At 36.6% G+C, this 21,529-nt stretch overlaps 1 protein-coding gene across 18 annotated transcripts in view; it reads left to right on the plus strand.

Annotated features, from left to right (window-relative positions):
• The window catches only part of QKI (QKI, KH domain containing RNA binding), a 151,418-nt gene that overhangs the window by 81,863 nt on the left and 48,026 nt on the right, over positions 1-21,529 (plus strand). For 9 of the 18 annotated variants that reach the window (XR_003993518.1, XR_003993517.1, XM_030499739.1 and 6 more), the window contains one exon: positions 21,267-21,410. Coding sequence is in view for 14 of the 18 variants with exons in the window: in XM_030499739.1 (XP_030355599.1) it covers positions 21,267-21,410 (144 nt within the window). In the remaining 4 variants the exon portion in view is untranslated. Of the gene's footprint in view, positions 1-3,778; positions 3,830-21,266; positions 21,411-21,529 lie in introns of all 18 variants that reach the window. The other 9 variants (XR_003993513.1, XR_003993515.1, XM_030499726.1 and 6 more) reach the window with 2 other exon arrangements.

A 21,529-nucleotide genomic window follows, 5' to 3' on the forward strand; every position in this document is an offset into this window, starting at 1 on the left:
ACAAAAGTGTTGTTAAGTCACACGCTTGTTCAAATAGCAAAAGCTAACTATCTTGGTAACCTTTGGTGAGTGGGGGAACCCACTCAGTGTTTTTTTTACCAGTAAGCTTTAGGACATGAACAATCTAGAAGCTGAGAGTTGACTTTCAGATCTCCAACTAGTCCTCCAGAAGAATACTGTTTGTTAAGCATCCCAGTGACAGGGTTTATGTACCACGTGAGGAAACTCCAGACTCCTTATCTCCCGCCGTAATCTAAGTTGATGGTACTTGTCATTTGAAATATATATACACCTGCTAAACCTGCTTTTTCCTCTGTAGTGAATACAGCACTGCTGAAGGTATGTCATAAAACTTGCTTTTATTGCAGATGTACACAATGAATCATAATCTCCAGCATGCTCAGATCTTGCCTATGTAGGCTCTGCAACTAAAACACTTAAAAATGTTTTATTTATGGTTGGGACCTATGAAGCATGTCTCATACTTGTAGTTATATCATTTAGCTGCATAACAATGTACTTGACTACAAATATATCTGATATTTCAAGTATTCTCTCTATTGAGGTCGTTCTGAGCACAACTACATAAGATTTTCAAGTAGATAGTGCTGATATTAATGTGTTTTATCCCCTGACTCCTTTTTCTTAGCTATTTGGACAGTTCAGAGGAGAATGTGATTCTCTATGGGGTAAAAATGCAAAACTTATGGTGAGAGTAAGAAGACTGTACCATTTAGCCATTGGAATGTCTGTGCTTCAAAGCTAAGAATTGTTTTAAATCAGATTTTGAATGATTCAGAATTCTCTATAAGAAAATGTGAAGGATCCATCTAGAAACAAACTTTTAATTCCATGTATTAGCAGAGTTAACTTATGACGACCTTGGATATTCTCTAAACCAATTTGTAATGATTAATGTCAGAGCAGTTCTTTTTCAGTTGAAAAATAATGGCCTATGATGTATTGGAGGCCACATTAGATCATTCTGATGATTCCTTCTGGTCAAAGTCTCCGAAACTGGAAAAAAATCACTTGGAGTTAAGCTTAAGAATAAAAAGAGGGATAATAGTAAGATGTACTCAATAAAATCTCAGTGTAGTATAATGGAGCATACAATTTGTCAAAGTTTCATATAAATCACAAAAACTTTCATTCTCTCTCTATATATGTATAATTTTTGTGTATGTGTGAGCATGTATACTACTGATGTATGTAACAAGTCTACAGATAGTTTGCATTTTATGTTTGTGTCCCCCCCCACTCCCATATCCAGCTTTGTGCATCATGGACTTCATAAATTCCTATGCGCTAAAATAAAAATAGTTTATTGGTGAGGATCAAGCAAAAATTTAGGGGCTCCAGTAATGGTTTGGCTACATGTAATCTCAGAGGACTCATATTTAAATTGTGTAGGGGTATTATTATTATTATTATTTATTTATATATTAAGTTGTATTGCCTTGGTCATAGTGTGAGTAGGGTACTTCTATAGTAGCCAGTGCCTCATCAATCCTGAATTCAAGAAGAGTATTCAGCAACAAGTTTTAATGATTAGAGTATTGAGCTTTTGTTGTCTTGTTACTGGCCTTAGCTTAGCAGAACTTTGTAATTGAAGTAGGCTTATCAGGGTTTAGAGAGATTGCTTCTCTTAAGAAAACAGGTACAGTACGTTCACCTGTGTGAGAAATTTGAAATGGTCTTCAAGGATTTTTAAAGAGGAAAAAAACAAAGTGAGGCATTATCTCACTGTAGAGGCAAGATGAAATTCTATGGCAAGTTTGAGGCGGGACAAGGTCAGACCTTAGAGATCAGGAGGAAAGTGAGAAGGAGATGTGAAGTCTCCACAAAATAGAGACAACAGTATTAGAAGCCTGTATTTGTTTTTTGTTTATTTTTTTGTTTATTTTTCAGGTTTTTTTATTTCTCCCCTCTCCCCCAAACACATTCATAAATGCTGATTTGTGATTTTAAAAAATGTTTTCTATGATGATAAACAGTTTCTTACTTCCTGCAACTGAGAAGAGTAATTTTCATATGTGTCAGACTAGGTATTTTACTTCTTTGAATGGCAGTCTGTTCACTCTGTCCGTATCAGCAGTTATTGTGGTTACAGTGTTGAGCTACATAATTACTTGGAGGTGGGGGTGGATATTGGGACATACAGAACTTGCAGAATGCATGGATTTCAGTGTCCTGCATTGACTTAGCTGGGAGGAGGCTGCGTATGGTTGTCTACATGCCACAGAAAAAAAAAGGGGGGGGGAAGTTAATCCCTTTACAAAAGGAAACATTTGAAACGCGCAAATGAAAAGCTTGGTAGGGAGCTGTGTACTAGGTATTTCTGTGCCTGGAATTTCAGATGCTATGTGATTATTCAGAGTTAAATTCCACTGCTCTTCAGACTCTTGGTGAATATAACCAGTGTAAACTTTATTTCTTAGTTTAATTATTTTCTTAGTGCCTATAATGAAGTATGTATATTGGGGAAAACCATGTTTTTGAATCTGTGTGTTGCGTTTTTATGCACTATTTGATTATCGGATTTAAGAGTTTATTTCTTGGGACTTTCAGAGTAAAGAATTGCAATAACGCCTCCTGCCTAAGATGGAGCAGCGTTTTAAAACTCTAATAGATAGTTATGCGGTGTGTTGTATTATGTTAGAGAAAGCTCTTAAACCAGTTCATATATATATAAGAGCCCAAACAATAAAAAAAAAAGAAAAGCTGTCATTGTTGGAGACACGAGCTGTCTCAAAGCCAGATGTGAAATGTTTTTAAGTGCTTGTTCTGTCCACTGATTTGTCTGTGTATTTTACCCTGTTGATCTGTTTTAACTCCTTCAAAAATGATGAGCTGTGCCTACGTTTTACTTTGCATACAGTGCAACTGCAGTCTGTCCCTTTCTTGCCTTGCAAAGCTTGAGTGCTGGTGTGTTAAATACTTGTATATTGTCTACTAAATGAGTTTAGTTGCTAAAATTTTATTGCAGCTGGTTGCAGACTTTATTATCCCCATTATGAGAACTTGATGTTCTACTGACAGAAGTGAGCTACATCTTATTAACCCTACCTGCCGGGTAAGGGCTAGGGGTGGAACAGGGAGGATATGGAGGTTACACTGTGTATGCTTTGCTGAGCACGACTTGCACTGGAAACTTGGTTTTTACTCTGTTGAGTATTACTGTAGCTTGTTGAACAGTTAAAACACACTTTACTAACAGAGGAAAAAAACTCCTATTGGCAACTTTTTCTGATGTTTTTTTTCTGAACACTCTTCAGTGAAGGTGCCTTTTCCTGCAAGACCATACGTGTTTGCAGCAAGAACTTTGAGTATGTGGTCTAAGCATTGTTTGTAAATTACAACGGAAGATGAATTTATTTCAGATGTGTGTTACTGTGGAGAATAGCATTGAAAGTGGTAGGTGGGATACTTTGATTTAATTCTCAGTTCTTTTCAAAAATCTTTTAGTCACTTCCTTTCCATAATATTTAAATAGGATTTAATGCATTGTATGAAATAGTTGCATAGGTAGGAAGAGTATCAAGATAAATAGTTGCATGGAAATCATTGAATCTGTTGATTCTTTCATTATTTTCCCTTAACCAGGTTGACTTATATTATGGCTTCTTGGGATTTCAGTCTCAAGGGTAATCAGGAAGGAATAAATTGTGTCCTGCACAGGATAAAATAAAAACACTAATTCCAACTCTTCATGACTCTCTGAAACATCTTAAAGCAGCAAAATAGGGCACAAGCCCAATTTTTTTTTGCTTTTCAGGTCTCCTTTAAGAGCAGAGACAACCATGATCCAGCAGTTTTGGAGGTAGAGGCAAGTAAATGTTTTACTTTTTGTAAACATTCCAGTACATTTTTGGAAATCACCTATAATTCAGGGAGACCCTGAGTGAAAAAGAATCACAACCCTCCCCTCCCTAAATGGTGAATTTGCTTAGTATGCCTGATTTGCGGAGCTTTTATTGATTACTGACAGGTGTCAGATCAACTGCAATATCTAATTGGTGTAAAAATATACAACTTTAATATTAGCAAGGTTTTTGTGATAATAGTTGATGAATTTTTGTTTTTTGAACCTATCTTCAAAATGTAAATTGAGTTGAGTGGTTCATCACAGTGATTTGCTTTAAAAGAAAAAAAAAATGTGGCTGATATTTGCTGTCTCCAACTGCTGGTGTTCAAATTGGCTCTTCAGCATCCTCACTAAGAGCGGTTCAACAACCTCTTATGTACTGGATCTAAACCTGTAATTATTTCTATGCTGGGGACATTTCTGAGAGTTCTTGTTGAGTTTCTCCTGAAGGTATCACTTATGTTCTTAAATTAGTATTTTTGCATTTTTCTGAAGGGTGTATTGGAGGTACAGGAAGGAATTATCCATATGCGTTGCTGAAGTTTTAAATATCAGTCAGCCTCTGACTGCTACTAATTATCCGGAAATTTGATGCCTTCAGGTATCTCAGGCTGTAGTTTCAGAGCTGCTCTTACGACAATTGAAGTCAGTGCTTGCTGTTCAGCACCCCTTGCACAGCCCTGGCTAGGCATACTTTCTCCCTGCCTTGTGACAGTTACTGGTGATTTATATGACTGTGATGACCTGCTTCAGTGCTAAACCAGGTGGAAGCTAAAGCTGGAAACTTCTTGATTTTGAGAGCGATGAACTGGATCACAAGCATGTCAAGGTGGGACTAGCATTGCTGACTTACAATAGCTTAAACTGTTGTGGGGTTACGGGCTTTAGGCAAAGTTCAGTAATTGTTCTTGAATTAGTTGAGTTGGATGACTGTGGCTTCTTGACATGCTGTAGAGGTGATGCTTTTTACATCACCAGCTGATAAATGCAGGGTCCCCAACTAATTTTTTCAGACACAAAATATAGAACATACAGGCTTGAAATACCTGTTCTCTCCGCCACTGTTGAACTTCTTGCTGTGTTTAATTTTCTTATTTCAAGATGCAGACATTTGAAATAGATCAGAATTTTTTGACTGTGAATGATACTAGATGGGTGCTAAGAACTGGGGAAGCAAAGCTGTGAGACTGTACACCTTGGGTTTAGGTCTTTGAAATATCAGAGCTGTTTTTTGGGGAAGGGCTAGAATTTTTTAGTGGTTTTGGTGTCTTTTTCCTGCTTGAAGGTAGTGAAGTTCATTTGTGACACATCTGGATGAATTTTTAAATCGGTGAAAAGGTTAAAATGTAATAGTGAATACTTGGACATGTTTTAATTTTGTTGGCAGCCTACAATTGTAACATGGAGAATAGGTAGCATGCTGATGCTTTTGTTACTGCATTTCTTTGAATGCTTTGTAAAGAACTTTCTTCAAACCTTTTCATTTAGAAAAGTAGATTTATTTATTATTTTTTTTTTTTAGCCTTCCTCTTCCTTATCATAAATAAAAAGAGGCAATTTAAATCGCTTCATGACAGAGTTACATGTATTTGGGACAGTTTTTCTCAATTTCTCTTCTGGGAAGGGAGAGTGGGAATGTGCTATTCCGTGTTAGAGGGTTACAGTGTTGACAAGAAAGAAGCCAGATTTTGGCCAGCTAATATGAGGGTATAGTTCAGGGATTAAAGAGTTTTGCTAGTTAATAAACTGTATTAACCCAAACTGCGCCAGTTTGAGAAGGGAGAGGAGGGGAAAAAGAAAGTGATCAGGTGAGGAAGTGGGAGGTCAGCACCTGTGGGTTGGCAGGAAGTCTTTGTCATCTGTTGAAGATGCATTTTGAGCAAAGGGATTATGCTTGTGCTTTCCTGAAGAGTAGGAAACGTTTAGAATGAAGGAAGACACCTTTCTTCCATGTATCTCTCTGGATGTGAGCAGAGTGTGTAATTATTTTAATCCCCAGTTCATGATCAATGCTGTGTTATTTTCTAAGATGAGATGCATGTAACTACTGTAGAACATCAGAAAGGCATGCGCATAATGACCTTTTTTTTCCAGCCTTACTATCTTTGACTTTTGTTATTCAGAAGTTACATTAATTTAAACTGTAAAACTTTTTTGTTTGATTATTTATGGGCAGATAAGCATGCAATCTAAAACTGTATATAATGGACATTTTAACAAAACAAGTTTGGAACTTGTCTGCTGAAGAGTAGAAGCAGTTATTCTTTTTAATAACTCTTTGCATGTTTCTGATGATACACTGGAATCTGTTAAAAATTACTCACTTTAAACGTCTTCAGACTTGGTTAACCCAGGAAGGATTTCTTTTGCTTCTGTGGCTTCATAGTGTAATGACATTCTGTTTGGTTCTTTTAATCTGTCCAGTATGTATTCATTATATTTCTCTCTTCACTAATATTTTTGTTTAGCCGAGGGACGTGACTAGATCTACCTGTGCTTCTCTTGGGGCACTGTGTTGAAAAAGCAGAACTTGAAATTTTGCACAATTAAATAAGTCTCAATTTTTCATATTATGGTGACTTGCAGTGGAGCTTGATAATTTGGTTAGTTGTGTTTTTTATTCAGTTTGCACTCTGTTTTACTCAAAATCTTGCAAATGAAAATGTCAGCAGATTCACTATTTAATGATATTTTTAAGAAATTACTTTTCGTTGGTGAACGTTTCTGTACATTTTTCCAAAATCTCTGGGATTCAAATATTTTGTGTAAAACTGATGTCTTTCTTGAAGGATGGTGTCTCCTAAACAGTAGTTGTAGGACTGCTAATTGAACGTGATCTTGAAGGATGCATATCTAGACATTCTCTCCTAAGACTGGTATACATGTATGCAGGGTAAAAAAATTGTGATACTTGGCTTTGAATTAAAGCTTTCACTTTGTTTTGTCACTAATTGATGTCACCTGAGAGGTAAAGGGGGATACCAAGCATGAAGCTCCATCATCTATATATTGTAGGAAAGGCTTCCTTAATATGTTATCAGCAGTGTTCTTGAGCCATTTAAGACCATAGCCAAGCTGGCACTCAGTTATATAGTCTTTAACTGGCACGGTTATTACTACATTTTCATCAGGCCTTGAGAACACATGCCACATGCTGGATAGCCCTTCTTCTGCAGTTGTTATAATCAGAGTTGTTGGAAGAACTCGGTCATAAAGACTGTTTGTAACAGTGGTGACACTTCTGAGTTATCTAGGTGGTAACTTGGGTGTGTCAAATCCCATATAATTGTACCAAGGATTTGAGGCAACTGCTGCAATAAAACAATATAATTACAGACTGTGTGCAAGGTTTCAGCCATAAATACATAGAAAGTTTGTCTGCTGAGATCATTTGAGGCAGTAGTTCTGAATTCTTTCAAGGACTCAACTTCAGTTCGTTAGCTAATATTTATTGTCAGTTCTGTACTCAGTGGCAAACTTAGTGTATTCTCTATAACAAAACTCTTTTATTTTTGAAGTAGAAGTATATTTTGTTTAATTTGCTTTAGTATATTGCCTGTTACTTTCCATGTGTCTTGAACTGTTGTCTGGGTTATATGTTTAGAAATACAATTTGTTTTGTAATTGTTGCAACTGAGTAAATATGGAAAGATTGGAACTTTTTCAGGAGGAGGGAGTAAAATGATTAAAACCCAAAGATATATAAATGTATGCTTGTGTAATCACCATAATATTAAATTATTACAGTTTTAGGGTAAATTTCCTGTTTTAATAGCTTAGCAAAAAAAATTAGAGAATGGAGATAAAAGATAAGGCTGGACTATTATTATTAAACGTGCTCAAATGTAACAGTCTTAGCAGTAATGCTATATAAAATGCTATTCTTTGTTCAACTGTACTACTGATTGTGGATCACTGTTGAAGAAAAAGCTGAATAAATCATGAATAAACAACATACCACACTGGTATTTTTGTACTGCTAAGAAGTATTGCCATAGTTCAAATCCAAAACAGACAACACATAGCCCATTCCACAAGGAAAAACAGACAAACAAAACAACAACGGAAAAAAAAAAAAACCACCAGCAAAATGTCAGAAGACCTGTATGAATGGAGGGAGGTTCAACCTGAATAAATGCGTTGCAATTAACTGGTGAGTTTTCTAGCTATAGCGCAAATCAGTTTAGTATATGGATTAGAGTGACCCAGAAATTTAGCTTTTCCGTTGTTTCCAGCTTGTGAAGAACCTTCCACCATGTCAGGACAACACATGGGAACAAGCTGTGAACTTACGCTACCTCTAGCGTAATGTGTGTTTAAAACAATATTGTGTGGGAAATGAGTTTGTAACATTAGTCAATGAATTTGTCTGTTTATCTTCTCCAAAAGACCTGTGGGTGGTAGAGGGGAATGTTATTCAGAGCAGAGCAAGCCACCATCTAAGCAGTGGGACAAGAACCATGGGCAGTCATCTGCTTTAACAGCACCTGGTCACTAAGACAAAGCCCTTCCATAATGGAGTTTCACAAGGCCTGCTGTCTGCGGGGTTAACTTTGAGCATCGTTTCTGGTCTCACTCCTCTCTAATCCAAAATGCAAAGCATCCTTCTAATGCTTCTGTGAATCTGAAAATTCCAGAACTTAGTACTGTGGGAGAAATCCCTGTGTTAAGAAATGAGAGAGCGCGAATAACTGAGTGACATATTAATTACATAATTCGTTAGTGGAAAGCACGCTGAAGAGATTACAAAAGGCTTTTTTTTTTTTTAAGCCTTATGTAAGAGGGCAGTATTAGTGCTGCTGTGTGATGAACAGGGAAATGGGGCCACTGAAACCCAGTTCATGTTTCCTGTGAAATTAAATGGATTTAAGAAGAATGTTGAGATTGCAAATTCAAGTTGGAAGATGCTAGAATGAAGGTTGCTAGTTAGGACCTATTTGTATAAACAGACTTTTCCTTGGAGTTAATCACTATGCTGTGAGTGACAAATTGTTGGTTTTTTTCTTTGCCGCACCCTTATTTAAAAACATGGGACAAGGTATGTTTATTTCTCAGGTAAGCACCTGAGATGTAACATTTACAGTGTTTTGAACACCTCACTTGAGGTGAGTGGAAACTTGAGTTTTCAAAATACTTAAATTTAAATAGGAATTTATGCATGACAGTGAAATTACATTTGATGTAAGTGGTACTGCAAAGTGTCTAACGTGTCTGCAGCATTGCAGGTCAGTCACTCAGCGTGGGGCTCCCTTATCCTCACCCCTGTTGTGGGAGTGGTTTGGTGGGACGAACTTTGCTTAAAGTGAGACTGACAGCTACCAACTTCCTGCAAAGGGATATGCCTGTGCCCTCCTTTGTGCTCAGTCTGCTGCTACGTGTGGAATATGTTACTGAGCCAGTTCAGCTTGCTAAACAGGCAAAACCTAGTCTGGCAGGAGTTTGCTGGCTCTAGAAGGGCCTAGTGAGAGCTAGTGCAAAGTGGGAAGGACTCTGCAAGCAGCTAAGAGGAGGGAGAAGAGAATGGAGCCACTTGGTGGAAGTGAGTAGTTACCATTTCAGATCTGTTGTTGAACTGCAGTCTATGGAAGAAACTCTTCTATACAAGAAAAGTCAGAATAATTCTGACTTTGAGAGTTTCTTTCTCTGAGGTGACTATGTAAGATCAGTGTTCTAATTATAAGCACAGATGTTGTGTCTAAAGCTGGCAATGTTCATTTAAGCAACACTTATGAAAAGGTTTGGTTTCTGTTTAGCACTGCGTTTTCTTGTTGGCATACGAGGTGATTTGAATCTAATTATTCAGTGCCTAGGCACTTGAATCTTCTTGCCATCCCTGCAGATGTCCAGGAAGCAGGAGTGCTTTAGGCACCTGCTCTTCATTATGTATCTTTGAGGAAACCTTTAAGGCAGATTCATCCCAAGGATTGAAATAGAATAGGGGAAATAAGAAAAGAAAGGGGGAATATGAAAAATGTTAGGTGTAATCATTTCAATGCTGATAACCTTTTTTTTTTATTAAGGTCAGGATTCCGCAAAGCACTACCGATTATACAAGGGATACATTGATTACCTTTCTCACCCCCCTATCCTGGTTTTTTGCAGCCTGACTGTGCATGTTTTTTGTTGAAACTCACAGTTCTTGCTAACTTGCGCTGCTTGGGAATGGCTCTTTCTGCAGTGGATAAATGTGTAAGATACAGGTTTTGAGCTAAAGCTCTGGCATTGCAACCGTGTCAGCCTGGTCCTGACAGTAAAAACAGCTTTGCGTTTCTGTGCACGGCCTGCATTTTTGTAGGCCAGCAGTAAAGTACTATTGGCAAAGTGTCACTGATTAAAGTTTAAAGTTACTTCCCTTCCTCTAAGCTTTTCCCTCCCCGGCCTGCCCCAAACCAATCTAAAGAAACAGGGGTGATGAATGTTTGGTTTACCTCTTCTAATTTTTTTTAAAAACTCACTGAGCAAAACTAGCTTCTTTATGGCTCAGGAAGTTATTGGAAGCATAACTACTACCTACGTGTGTTTGGTTTGAGTCATGAGTCTTTTATTTTTGTTGCTTTGACAAACAGTAAAAGCTTAAACATCACAGTGTCCTGAAATAAAGCTAAACCAACCTGTTACTATAAAAATGATTTTATTTTACAAGTCGTCTCATTGAAAAATAAAAATAAAAACAACAAACCAAAATCAGTGCTAACTGCTCATATTCTTTAAAAGAGGTCACTTAACTTTTTCGTACATTCAAAAAGTAAAAACTATGAACCTGGGGTTTTTTTTTCCTTTTTTGATTTTTTTTTTTGGGGGGGGGGGGGGGTTGGGTGTGTTTTTTTTTTTTTTTTTTTTTTTTTTTTTTACTTTGGGAGGAGGAATAGGGGAGAGTTTCCTTTGGATTTTTTAAGTTCTGTGCAGAATTTTATAACTGTATCTGAAACTTGTCTATTGCATTGCAGGTTAAGAAGTACTGTTCAATTTTCTTGGCACAGTGAGGTTATGTTAACATGTTCAATCTGAGTTTCTGTTAAAAATGTTCTGTAGTGACATCTTCATATACTTCTGTGCAAAGATTTGGAATGGGGGAAATTTCACTTCTCTTACTAAGTGTTAAGCAGTTTCTGAAAAGATGCTAAAGAGGTTAGTAATGACGTATTATTGTAAATGTTAACTGCATGAGAAAATGGGGAGGAGTTCTTTCTTAAAAGCTTACAATTATTTTGTAACTAAAAAAAGCAAAGGGTTGGCACGACTATATTGTCATTTTACAAATTTGTCTTCACAATATGCTCACTTATGACCTTCAAGATTTATGCAGAGGAATCCCTATTAATATGTATTTTTTCTTAGATATATGTGTGTATATATATGAGGCATATATGTGCCTCATACTTGAGGAAATACTAAAAGCAAAATGGTTGGATTTTCAAGCAGAGGCTGAATAACTGGACTCCAAAAGCGATAGGAGAATTGAAATTAGGAAAGTAGAAATGTGGATATGTTGGCATTAAACTGAAGGGTGTAAGCAGTTTATTCTGATAGCTCCGAAAGGTCAGTTACCTATTACATTTTTTTTTTCTTTGTATTTCTTCCTCCTCCTTTTCTTTAACAGTGCTGTAAATTCAGTCTTGAATTTTTTGAATAAATCATTAAATCTGTCATTTCTAATGATGAAGAAATGTGGCAAATTTTACATGAATTACTGTAGCTTTGTCTGTTTCTTAGGCTTAACATAAATGAGTGAAAATTGCTAATTCATGCTTAGATTAAGAAGGAATACCACCTGAAGAAAAATGTGCTTTTATTTTGTTACCTCTTGATCCTCATGTTCAACATCACGTATATGTAGAGCTGTCATAGAAGAGCCAGAGCAAAGGTATTTGGAGATGAGCTTAACTGAGAAATGGATCAGTTTAAATCTGAGCTCAAATTACTGAGGAGGGGTGTGTTCATGTGTTGACCAGCTTTGCTATGCAAAGCAGCAGTCAAATCTAAGCAAGGCAGAGAGGAAATAAGAGATGGATTAGAGAAATAAAAAAGGTTGAAATTCAGTGAAGACAGATGCCACCATTGTCTGGGTCAGTTACTGTTGATGAAGGTTACATGATAGTACTTCAAAAGAGGAAAGAAAAATGTTTCAAACAGTGTAAAATTATACTACCAGCCTATGAGCTGATCATATTCTCCATTGAATGCCAAAACATAATTTTGTATTTTTCTACTTTTACAAGTGCTGGTGACTAATACTACATTGATTGCAGTGTTCAAAATTCAGTATGCTGTGAAGGGTAGTCTAAATTGCAGTCAAGAACTGTTTTGGGGGTGGTTTTTATTGTTCTGGTTTGGTTTTTGGTTTTGGTTTGTTTTTTTGTTTGGGTTTTTTTATTTGGGGGGGTGTTTCTGGCGGTGTTTTTTTAACTATTAAATGTCTAAACAAATTTTTGGGAGTACCATACTGTATAGACTAGGAGACTGAGAAACCAATGAATGGACACTTTTTCCCTTTAAATACAACTGAGGAGTAGTGGTAGCACTTTAAATAACAGAGTAAGTTTCAGAAATGTGAAGCCACTGTTCGGGTATTTCCCCTAAGATCCCAAATCAGTAAGCCACAGGCTCTGATGATCATAGAATCATAGAATGGTTTGAGTTCGAAGAGACCTTAAAGATTATCTAGTTCCAAGCCCCCTTCTCCTCAGGGCTGCTCTCAATCTATTCTCCACCCAGGCTGTAGTTACGCTCGAATGATGGCTTCCATCTTTTGTGTTCATTAATTGTACTGCTTATTCGCTGTCTTGTAACAGAATAAAATTATGCTTGGATATCGTTGTAACATACAAAGCTTACTACTTCAGGAATACTGCTAATGTTAAAACATTAAAATTCTTACCTGTGGTCCAAAGTCAGAGACTTTATGATAATTTTAAGTATCGGCATTAACAGTTGCATTTCTCTCTAAAAAATATATCCAGGTTTATGCTGTGCATTTCATTTGCTAAATTCTCATTTATTCCCTAAGGATACCGATGCATACTTACTTTCACCCCCAAATAGTGAAATATTCAGTCTTAACAGACTCCTAGGTTCTGATAGCATTTGGCAGTACAGCTTATTCCACAGATCTGTTATTTTTATAAAGATTACTGTTATTCTTCGCAGTAGCACGACTTGAGACAAATAGGTAAGAAGAAAATCCTGGAGAGATGCAGTCTTGTTGCCTATTTTATAGAAACCTAGCCTTTGTGGTGGAGAGTTTCTGCTGGCTCCACTTTGCAGTGGTTCACTGTCCAGAGTATGCTGGCTTGGGTGGCGAGAGCGGCTTCCTCTTCTGTCAGCAGACCGTAGTTGTTGGATCAGCTCAGTTGTGCTGTGAAGCCACACCTTTAGAAAGATCCAGTGTGGTGTTTGGTACATGTACGAACCATTTTGTCTGCAGAGTAGATCTGAACTTGGGGCGGCACTTAGTTTGAAGTTTCCCAAGCACAAAGTCTGTGTTGAGGCTCCGAGACAGAGAACAGAATCTTCTTCTGTGCATCTAAACACTAGGTTGTTTCATGCCATCGGATTTTTCCAGAACAGATCTTAAAAGATTTTTTAGATAATGCCTTTTGACAGTGTTTGAGAGCTACAGGCTGTTTTAATGTGAGCTGGAAAACACTGACTTCTTGGTCCGGAATTGTCTTGAAGAGGACTTAGTATGCAGTAATAATGGATAATTTAAGACATGCTAGATAACAGTCTTGTCTGATACTCAAAACAGTGAGTATGTGACTTAATTTAAGCAATCGATCCATTGCTTCTATAGGAGAAAACCTCAGATAGAAATTCTAAATGTGAAGTAAGCTACAGTGTTCTCCCTGACCAGGTGCTACTCCTTCAGCATTTCGTTTGTTACGTTATTTTTTCACCAGCTTTCCGCCTGTGAACTGCTACCATTGGAAGCTCAGTAGGAGCAAAAGTCTATGTTAATTTGCCTGACTGTAACTGCGCAATTAAAGCAGTTCATCAGCAGGGGTTAGGGCAATCAGTGTGTTCCGATGCTTCATGTTATAAAATTACTTCTGTTGTTCAAACAGATACTGTAATTAGTGCATCATTTCAAACTGGTTTTCTGCAGGGCTGGCTCAGATTTTCATCTGATAAAACCCTCTATTTTTGCTACTTACCGAAACACTTACTTTGTTTGCAGGCCTCTCCTAAAGTAACAAATTTTATTGAAATGTTAATGTCAGGAGTATATCATGTGAATACAGGTTTCGGGCGGGGGTTGTTTTTCAAGGGATTTTTGTTTGTTTTTCCCCTGTCAGTCCTGTCAAGACTTAGACTCACTGGCAAAAATGGAAGAGGAAACTCTTTATGTTTGTATTTACAGTTATTACTACATACTAGCATTTAATACCTAGTTCTTAAATAGATGAACAAGTTGCTTTGTGTCAGATGATAAAGGCAACTATGTGTTCTGTCCCTGGCACATGCATAATTAGATTTCACTTAGTTTTATGAGTCATTGTGAGCCAGTCTTGAAGTGGCATTTATGTGTTAAAATATGATCCCTCATCTCTACCTCTCCCAATTATAGCTCTCACCTTGTGCTGGCATCAGTAGCCCCTTATGATCTAATTCACCTCACTTGCCCAGCAGAAAATGGGGTGGGGGGTGGGGGAAGAAGGGAGTATAAAAGGATACAATAAGACATCAGTAAGAGATAGTTCAAGGGATTTTTGTTTCATTAGAGCTAGAGCTCTCATGAATATTTATCAGCTGATGTGGAGTTATTTGTATATCTCAGACTTACAAGTGGTTTATTCCTTGCACAGTATGTTACAGAAATCCTCTGTCTTCCAAACGTTTTCAATTATCTCTGCAGCAGAGATGCCAAAAACTTAAAAATAGAATTCTGTAGCTCAGGTTAGTAGATAGAACAGCTAGGAGAGCCCAAGTTACATTGAACAACACAAGCTGAACAACTCTTGTGGCCTGTGAAAGGCTGGGAATAATGACTTAGTTTAGGGAAAAGAGCATTTTTCTTGGATTCTTCTGGCTTGGGTTTACCAGTTCAACGCTGTTGACAGAAGTAGGGTGTAATCCGTATTGAATGGTTGAGTAACGTTTCTCTCAGACTCTTTTAAGTCGGACCTGACATTATTCCATGGCTACAATATTATTTAAAAACACTTAAATTAGAACAGAACTACAATTTATTTACAATGATCTTTATAATTTCTCACTTTTTTGTTAAATTTAACTTTTGTTCCAAAATTGCTTTAAATCAAAATGTTAACTTTTTTTAATTCACACAGCTTTTAAACTACTCTTCTATTTTTAAAACTTTGATATATATGTGTGAATGTTTTCATTATGGAAAAGAAATACTAGAAATACTGTCAATTGTAGTGTACTTACAGCACAATATATTAGACAAAATACATTATGATAATTTTACTAAGTAGCTGAATTTCTTCTTTCCACATCTTACCTCCTTCACTTGACTGCAAGAAGTGGCTATGATTGATTATACTGTTTCTTATATCTTAGGATAATTTTAATTGAAGTTCTTAGAATGTACTTGAATTAAACTTTTGTACGGTTTAAAGGACTAAAGCTATTCTGATGCCTTTTAATTTTAGCATTTAACTTGACAATATGTGAAAACAGTCTTCCCTTTTACTCTAGCTATTCTGTGGCTTTTGTTATTCAGTAGGGAGAGCAGCCTGTTGTGATAGGTTGGTGAAAACAGAATAAATAACCTATCACTTCAAGATGAGTGAGGATATTAAGGTTCATTCTCAACATTGAGTCAGTGGCTTTATTTCTTTAAAAGGCGCCTGCTGTAGTACTGAGCTGTGTTTGCATTTTCTAGTGGCCAACATTACTGGAAATTGTATGAGTTAGAGTGGAAAAAGTGCATAGGATGGGAGTTGCACTTTTTAATGCTGCAGGTCATAGCTTTCCAAAAAAAAACCCCCAAAAACAAACCCCAAAAAAAACTCCAACAGTCATGCGGAAAACTTGCTTCCACTCTCACCACGTTGCATTCATTCTTTCTTTATTGTCTCAAGTAATATATCCCTGCCTGCATATAAACAGATACTAGGGAAGTATTTCTTTCCAGTGTTTATTTCATTTTCCTTTAATGGCATTCTAACAGTTGGAAATGACTGGATTCTACTTCACCAGTTTTGAATTTTTCAACTTACTTTTAGGCAGCTGGCCATACTGTGGAGGTCTGTGTGGTGAGAAGTAAAGTTTGAGGGGTTTTTTTTTTAAGTTCTTGATAAAATATTTTGTGATGGCTTGCTTTCTGAAATTATTTTCCCCTTTCACCATTTGAATCTTTTTAACAGTGTCAGTCCAGCTTGACAGGCATTTCTTTCCTTTGGATTTAATGTTTTTTGAAAACCACGGGCTAGATAGTTTTCTATCTAGCCAGTAATAGGAGAGGCCTAATTTAATACCTCTGGAGGAGGGAAGGCATGTACTGAGTTTTCAGTCATCTGCTTTGTGTAGGTTACAGACAGCTAGTAAGTTGCTGTCTTTCTCTTGTTAAGTCAATAGTCGAGATACTCAGAAGGAAGCTTTGCGATGGGTATGAAGACGTAAATAGTAATGGCCTTAAAGGACTGGGATGTAGGAGGTGTAAGATCCTGACTTGGAATTTCTGTGGTAGGGTGAAGTGTATGGTAAACATAGGGCAGAAATCAGCAAGGGACTAGACTTTAGTATTTGTCCTCATGCAACAATTTTTCTAATAGTAGAGCTTGGCTGTGTAGATGCAGGTCAGTTGCATCCTTTGCCTGCTTTTTGGCTCCCCCCATAATCCCTTCCCAAGAAAACAAAAAAGAATTAGGAGAAAAAAAAAAAATCTGTAGGTACGTTTCTTTTTCTGTTATTTTTGTGCAACTAAATTTTGAGGAGTTGTAGCAAGACTACTTTTTTTTTTTTTTTTTAAACTACATTGACCTTAATAGCAAGATAAATATCGAGCAGTTTCTTCAAGTCCATTATTGTGTATAGGCATCCTGAGGATAATGAGTTTATATGCACAGGCAACAGAATGAAAGCAAAATCTGTTTACAGAATTAGGCTATACTTAAGTATACTGAAATTTCTGCCAAACAAGGAGCACAGTGAAATTTCATCTGCCAGTTATGTTGGTTTTAATGTTCTTTAATTTAGCAGACAAGATAGTTCTGTTGTAATTAAGCTTTTCTAATATTGTCGTTCCCCAAGGTTGTGGTATAAATCATTTTACTGTGTAGTTTCCTGCATCTTCACTGCCTCCATTTTTCCTGTATAATTCTTCCATAAACAATCTCTGGGATGCAGGAAAACTTCATGCTGTAAATTACTTCTTGTATATAATATAATTTTGAATATATGCAATTGAATTTCTTCTTCCCTAGTCTTTTATTCAGGTTTTCTGGTTTTCTTGGTGTTGTTTCTCTCTTCTATGTGCATACCGTCCTACTGTGGTAACAAATGGAGGTTTTGCCCAAAATTACTTATGTGGCAGTTTCTCTTACTCGCCCGTTTTTTCTATAGCTAGACCTGGCAAGCAGGCTGAATTGCTCTACAGTTGCTACTGAAGGACAAGAGGCAATGGGCACACTGAAATAAATTACATTTAAACATAAGAAAAACCTTTTTATTATTGTGACCAAACACTGAACACTGAATAGGTCGCCTGGAGGGATGGTGGAGTCTCCATACTCGGACATACTTAAAAGCCTGGCACTCAGCAACATGCCTGAGTTGACCCTACCCTGAGCAGGGGCTCATGGGAAAGAGACATGGAAGACGTCCAGAGTCCCTTCCCATGTCGGCCATTCTCTTGGTTCTGTGAAATTATCTGGTTTGTCTTAGCTGCAGTTCAATTTAAGTTAGCCACAGTTTGTAGTTTCCTTCTACAACGTTATGCAGCAGGGCAAGTAGTCGTTTTTTCCTGCTCATCTTTTCACCATTTTCTCCCCCAACAATTTTAGAAGAAATTCCTAACCAATCCTTAAAGTCTTGGACCATATTTTATGAGTCTTAAGAAAGACACCTTCCAACTTGAATTCCAGATGTATTCAATATGCCTATTCAGCCTTTTCTATAATAAAACAGGGTTGGAAAAGATGTTTTCAAGACTTGTTGCACAGAGGACTAGTTTAATTTAAGTAAAGATTTTACTTGGGTGGGAAAATGTATTTTTCCAAACAATCCTTTCAGGATTTAGAAGGAGAATCAGGTAGCATAAAAAAAATGGCAGCTCTTAACTGCGAGAGGTTGCAGGTTATCTTATCCTGTGAGCCTAGCCCTGTCATACATTTGCACCTGACTTTCTGTTTGAATGAATGACCTAGTGTAGATCTGAATTTCCTGGGTTTGGTAAAAACAAGCAAATACGTACATATTGGTATAACATTCCACTAGCATTTTTGGTAAACCAAAAGATATTTCTTGGAAAACTGTTAAGCTACTAATGGGACAGAATGGAAGCAGTGGAGGAATTTGAAGCCCCTGAGGTAGAACAGAAGAAATTGGAAGCCCATTCCAAACTCTATTCTCTTATCTTTTTGACTGATTGTTTTTTCAAAACATGCTGTATGGACTTTTATTCTTCTTAAGCTTCCTTTCAGTCTTACTGTTTGACTTAAGAAATAGTATTCTCCACAACAACCGGACTTTCATTGATGTACTTCATAACCATAGAAAAGCATATATAGAACTAGTCATAGACTAGTTCAGTTAACTTAGCAATAAGTATTTGTATGATAGTATGTGCTGTGGGGTCTGATCTTAATAATATGTGTAATTATTGACCCTACACACAATGTGTTCCACCTAAAAGTAGAATAGGGGGTGTGGAAAAAAAATCTACAGTATCATCTGTTTATTGTCCTATGTGCAGCTTTTTATTTATTTTTTTTATTTTAACTGAACAAAAAATCTTCATGCTACAACAGAATAATTTAAAGTTCAGCACCAATAGTTGATATTATGTTAATCTGAAATATTTAAATATCGAGTAGCAGAGGCAGACTACTTTGTTTTATATAACAAAGAAAGTATTTTTCTGTGTTCTAAAAGTTACAAAGCAGACATACATCCACTATAACGTTGTGCATTTTGCTGTCAGGTGGTAAATCCTCCAAATCATCCAAGTTTTTGACACTCTGCACCATATTATTTTCATTATGAAAGAAACCAATGCAGCGCAGGAAAGTCCCTTGATGTTTGCCCACACTATGTATAAGTGTGCCATTTTATCACGTGGTAGCTAAAACTGCATTTAGGCATTCCTTCTCTTTCAGGACAGACCTTGCCATTTTACCTGGGGACACCTTTCCTTGTCGTTTGTCCCTCTTACCTTCCCTCCCTCCTCCTTCCCTGGTGGTACTGTAGTTGTGCAGGTTATCATGGATCATGTGTTGGTAACCGGTACCTTTCTCATTCCAGTATTGTGTCAACCCCCCGTCAGTCAGTGCAAGGAGAGGTAGCGGCATGTTTCTTGCTCTGCCCTCTGCTGGTTTAGGAACCTTCTCTCATTCATCATAGCTGTAATGTAATACTTTGTGCTACCTCATATTAATATTGCTTGTCACCATCTGAAAAGAAAACAACTCACTCCTGCTTTGGATTAAAAAAAGAAAAAAATAAATTGAATTGTTTAAATAGTAATAGTGGAGTTTTGATCATGATTGAGTGAAATAAGCTGCAAATACCTTGTGGTAGATAGTTCTTTCAAAGATTAAATTACAGCAGAGAACATGTTATAACTCAGCTGCACTTTGCGTCAGGTTCTGTTTTATAAATGAGGGTTATTTTTCTCCTTTTCAGCTTCCGAAATTCACAGAGATACTTTCATAGCCACCATTGTTCAGAAAGTTGGCTAAGATAACTTTTAAAAAGCCCAGACACTGTAACTAACAGTATGGAGTAGTGCACATGCGCACATGTTACATGAAGACTAGTGAAAATAAATTTCCTTCAAAGTACTGATTCTTTTACATAACTTTTTCAGACATCTCTCATTGTTCTATTTTTTTATCCATTTTTATCCTTGTATATTTCACAAAACAGTTCAGACTTAAAGCATCTGAATTGAAGATAGAACATTCTAAGGAACAGTGCTTCCTCATGTATATATGACTATGAAGTACTGCAAGTATTTGTTGGTATTCAGTCTTCAAACATTTCCTCTGTGTGTTAGATTTCCTGGAAGAATTTAAGTGAAATTTGGGGGGAAAGACACATCTGCAATTCACTTTGGCCTTATTTTTTAAAAATGTAAATTGTGATTAAGGCACGAGTGTGTCACTTATAAATAGAAGGCTCTTATATTACTCCAAGGATGTTGAGTTTTAAGTAAGTGTGTTTTGTTTCTGCAGGCCTTTATTTAGATGCAAAAGTTATAATAAACCTTTCTCATTTACTAAAGTTTTTATATTCCTCCCCTCAATTTTTTAACTCGTTTTATTACATTTTAAGTATTGTCGAATTTAAGTTATGTTTCTGGGAAATTTAGCTGGCTTTATTCGTTGTTCAATAAAAACAGTTGGAAAGTTTCTTATGTTTTTTGTAAGACTGGATACTTGAATGTGTTACTTAAATTTACTGATATCTGTTGTTTAAAAATGTTTACATTTAAAAAACCACTTTTGTTTAGACTGCCCTTTTTTTCTGAAAACAGCAAGCTAGGATTTATCTCTGGGATTATGAATGCCACCGAGGTAACAGAGTACCTGTGTAATGGTGACCATCTTGTTACATGCTCTTCTGTGACTTTGATTTTAAAGCCCTGTCATCTCCTTTCTGCCCTTCATCCAGTGCATGTAGCTCTGATTTGAAAATTGCAATTTTTGTTCCTTCTGTAATGTTTGATTCCTGAACCTTTTCTTCGTGAGTATTCAAAAGCAATTTTTAACGCTGAAGAATTGCTCTGTTTTCTTGTCCTTTGGAATGGTTCACATGGAGTTTCTGTGTATGGTGTCTGTTCCGCTTTCCTTGAAAACATTAGGTTGCTTAACTACAAGTATGTTTTCTCTGTTTAACCCTTGAAAAGCTCCAAAGAAAGCAATACTGTGTTTGTAGTACTTGTTAATTTGTTCAGTTAGGAAAGGTACTCTTAAATAATCACATTTGGTTTCTTTGTAGTCTTAAAAAAAAAATAAAATAAAATAAAATTACGAGGTTCCAAAACACAAGCAAAATCCCCCAAAAGCTGTTTTGAAGCCTGAGTGCTTGTTAAGTAACCATGTGAAACAAAACAGCCTCCACAGTATGAAGTTTTTTCCCATCTTGTTGAAAATACAGTTTGTACTATTCACAGAATTGAGTTTGTCTACTGTTTATGTCATTGTTTTACACGAAATGTGCTTCATAGCTTCTGTGTTTTAATTTTTTACTTATTTATTTATTTTTTTAGGAAGAGCAGAACCGAGGCAAGCCCAACTGGGAACACCTGAATGAAGATTTACATGTACTTATCACTGTGGAGGATGCTCAGAACAGAGCAGAAATAAAGCTGAAGAGGGCTGTTGAAGAAGTAAAAAAGTTACTGATACCCGCAGTAAGTATTTGTATGCAAGTCTTCCATTTCCATTTCTAGAAGTTACTTCTGAAATACAGTTAATGCTGCAGCAGTAGGAGTGAGCTTGCAGAGCAGCACCCTAAAATGAAATTTAGATA

The sequence above is a fragment of the Strigops habroptila genome, chromosome 10 (assembly GCF_004027225.2).
Source record: "Strigops habroptila isolate Jane chromosome 10, bStrHab1.2.pri, whole genome shotgun sequence".
NCBI lineage: Eukaryota > Metazoa > Chordata > Aves > Psittaciformes > Psittacidae > Strigops > Strigops habroptila.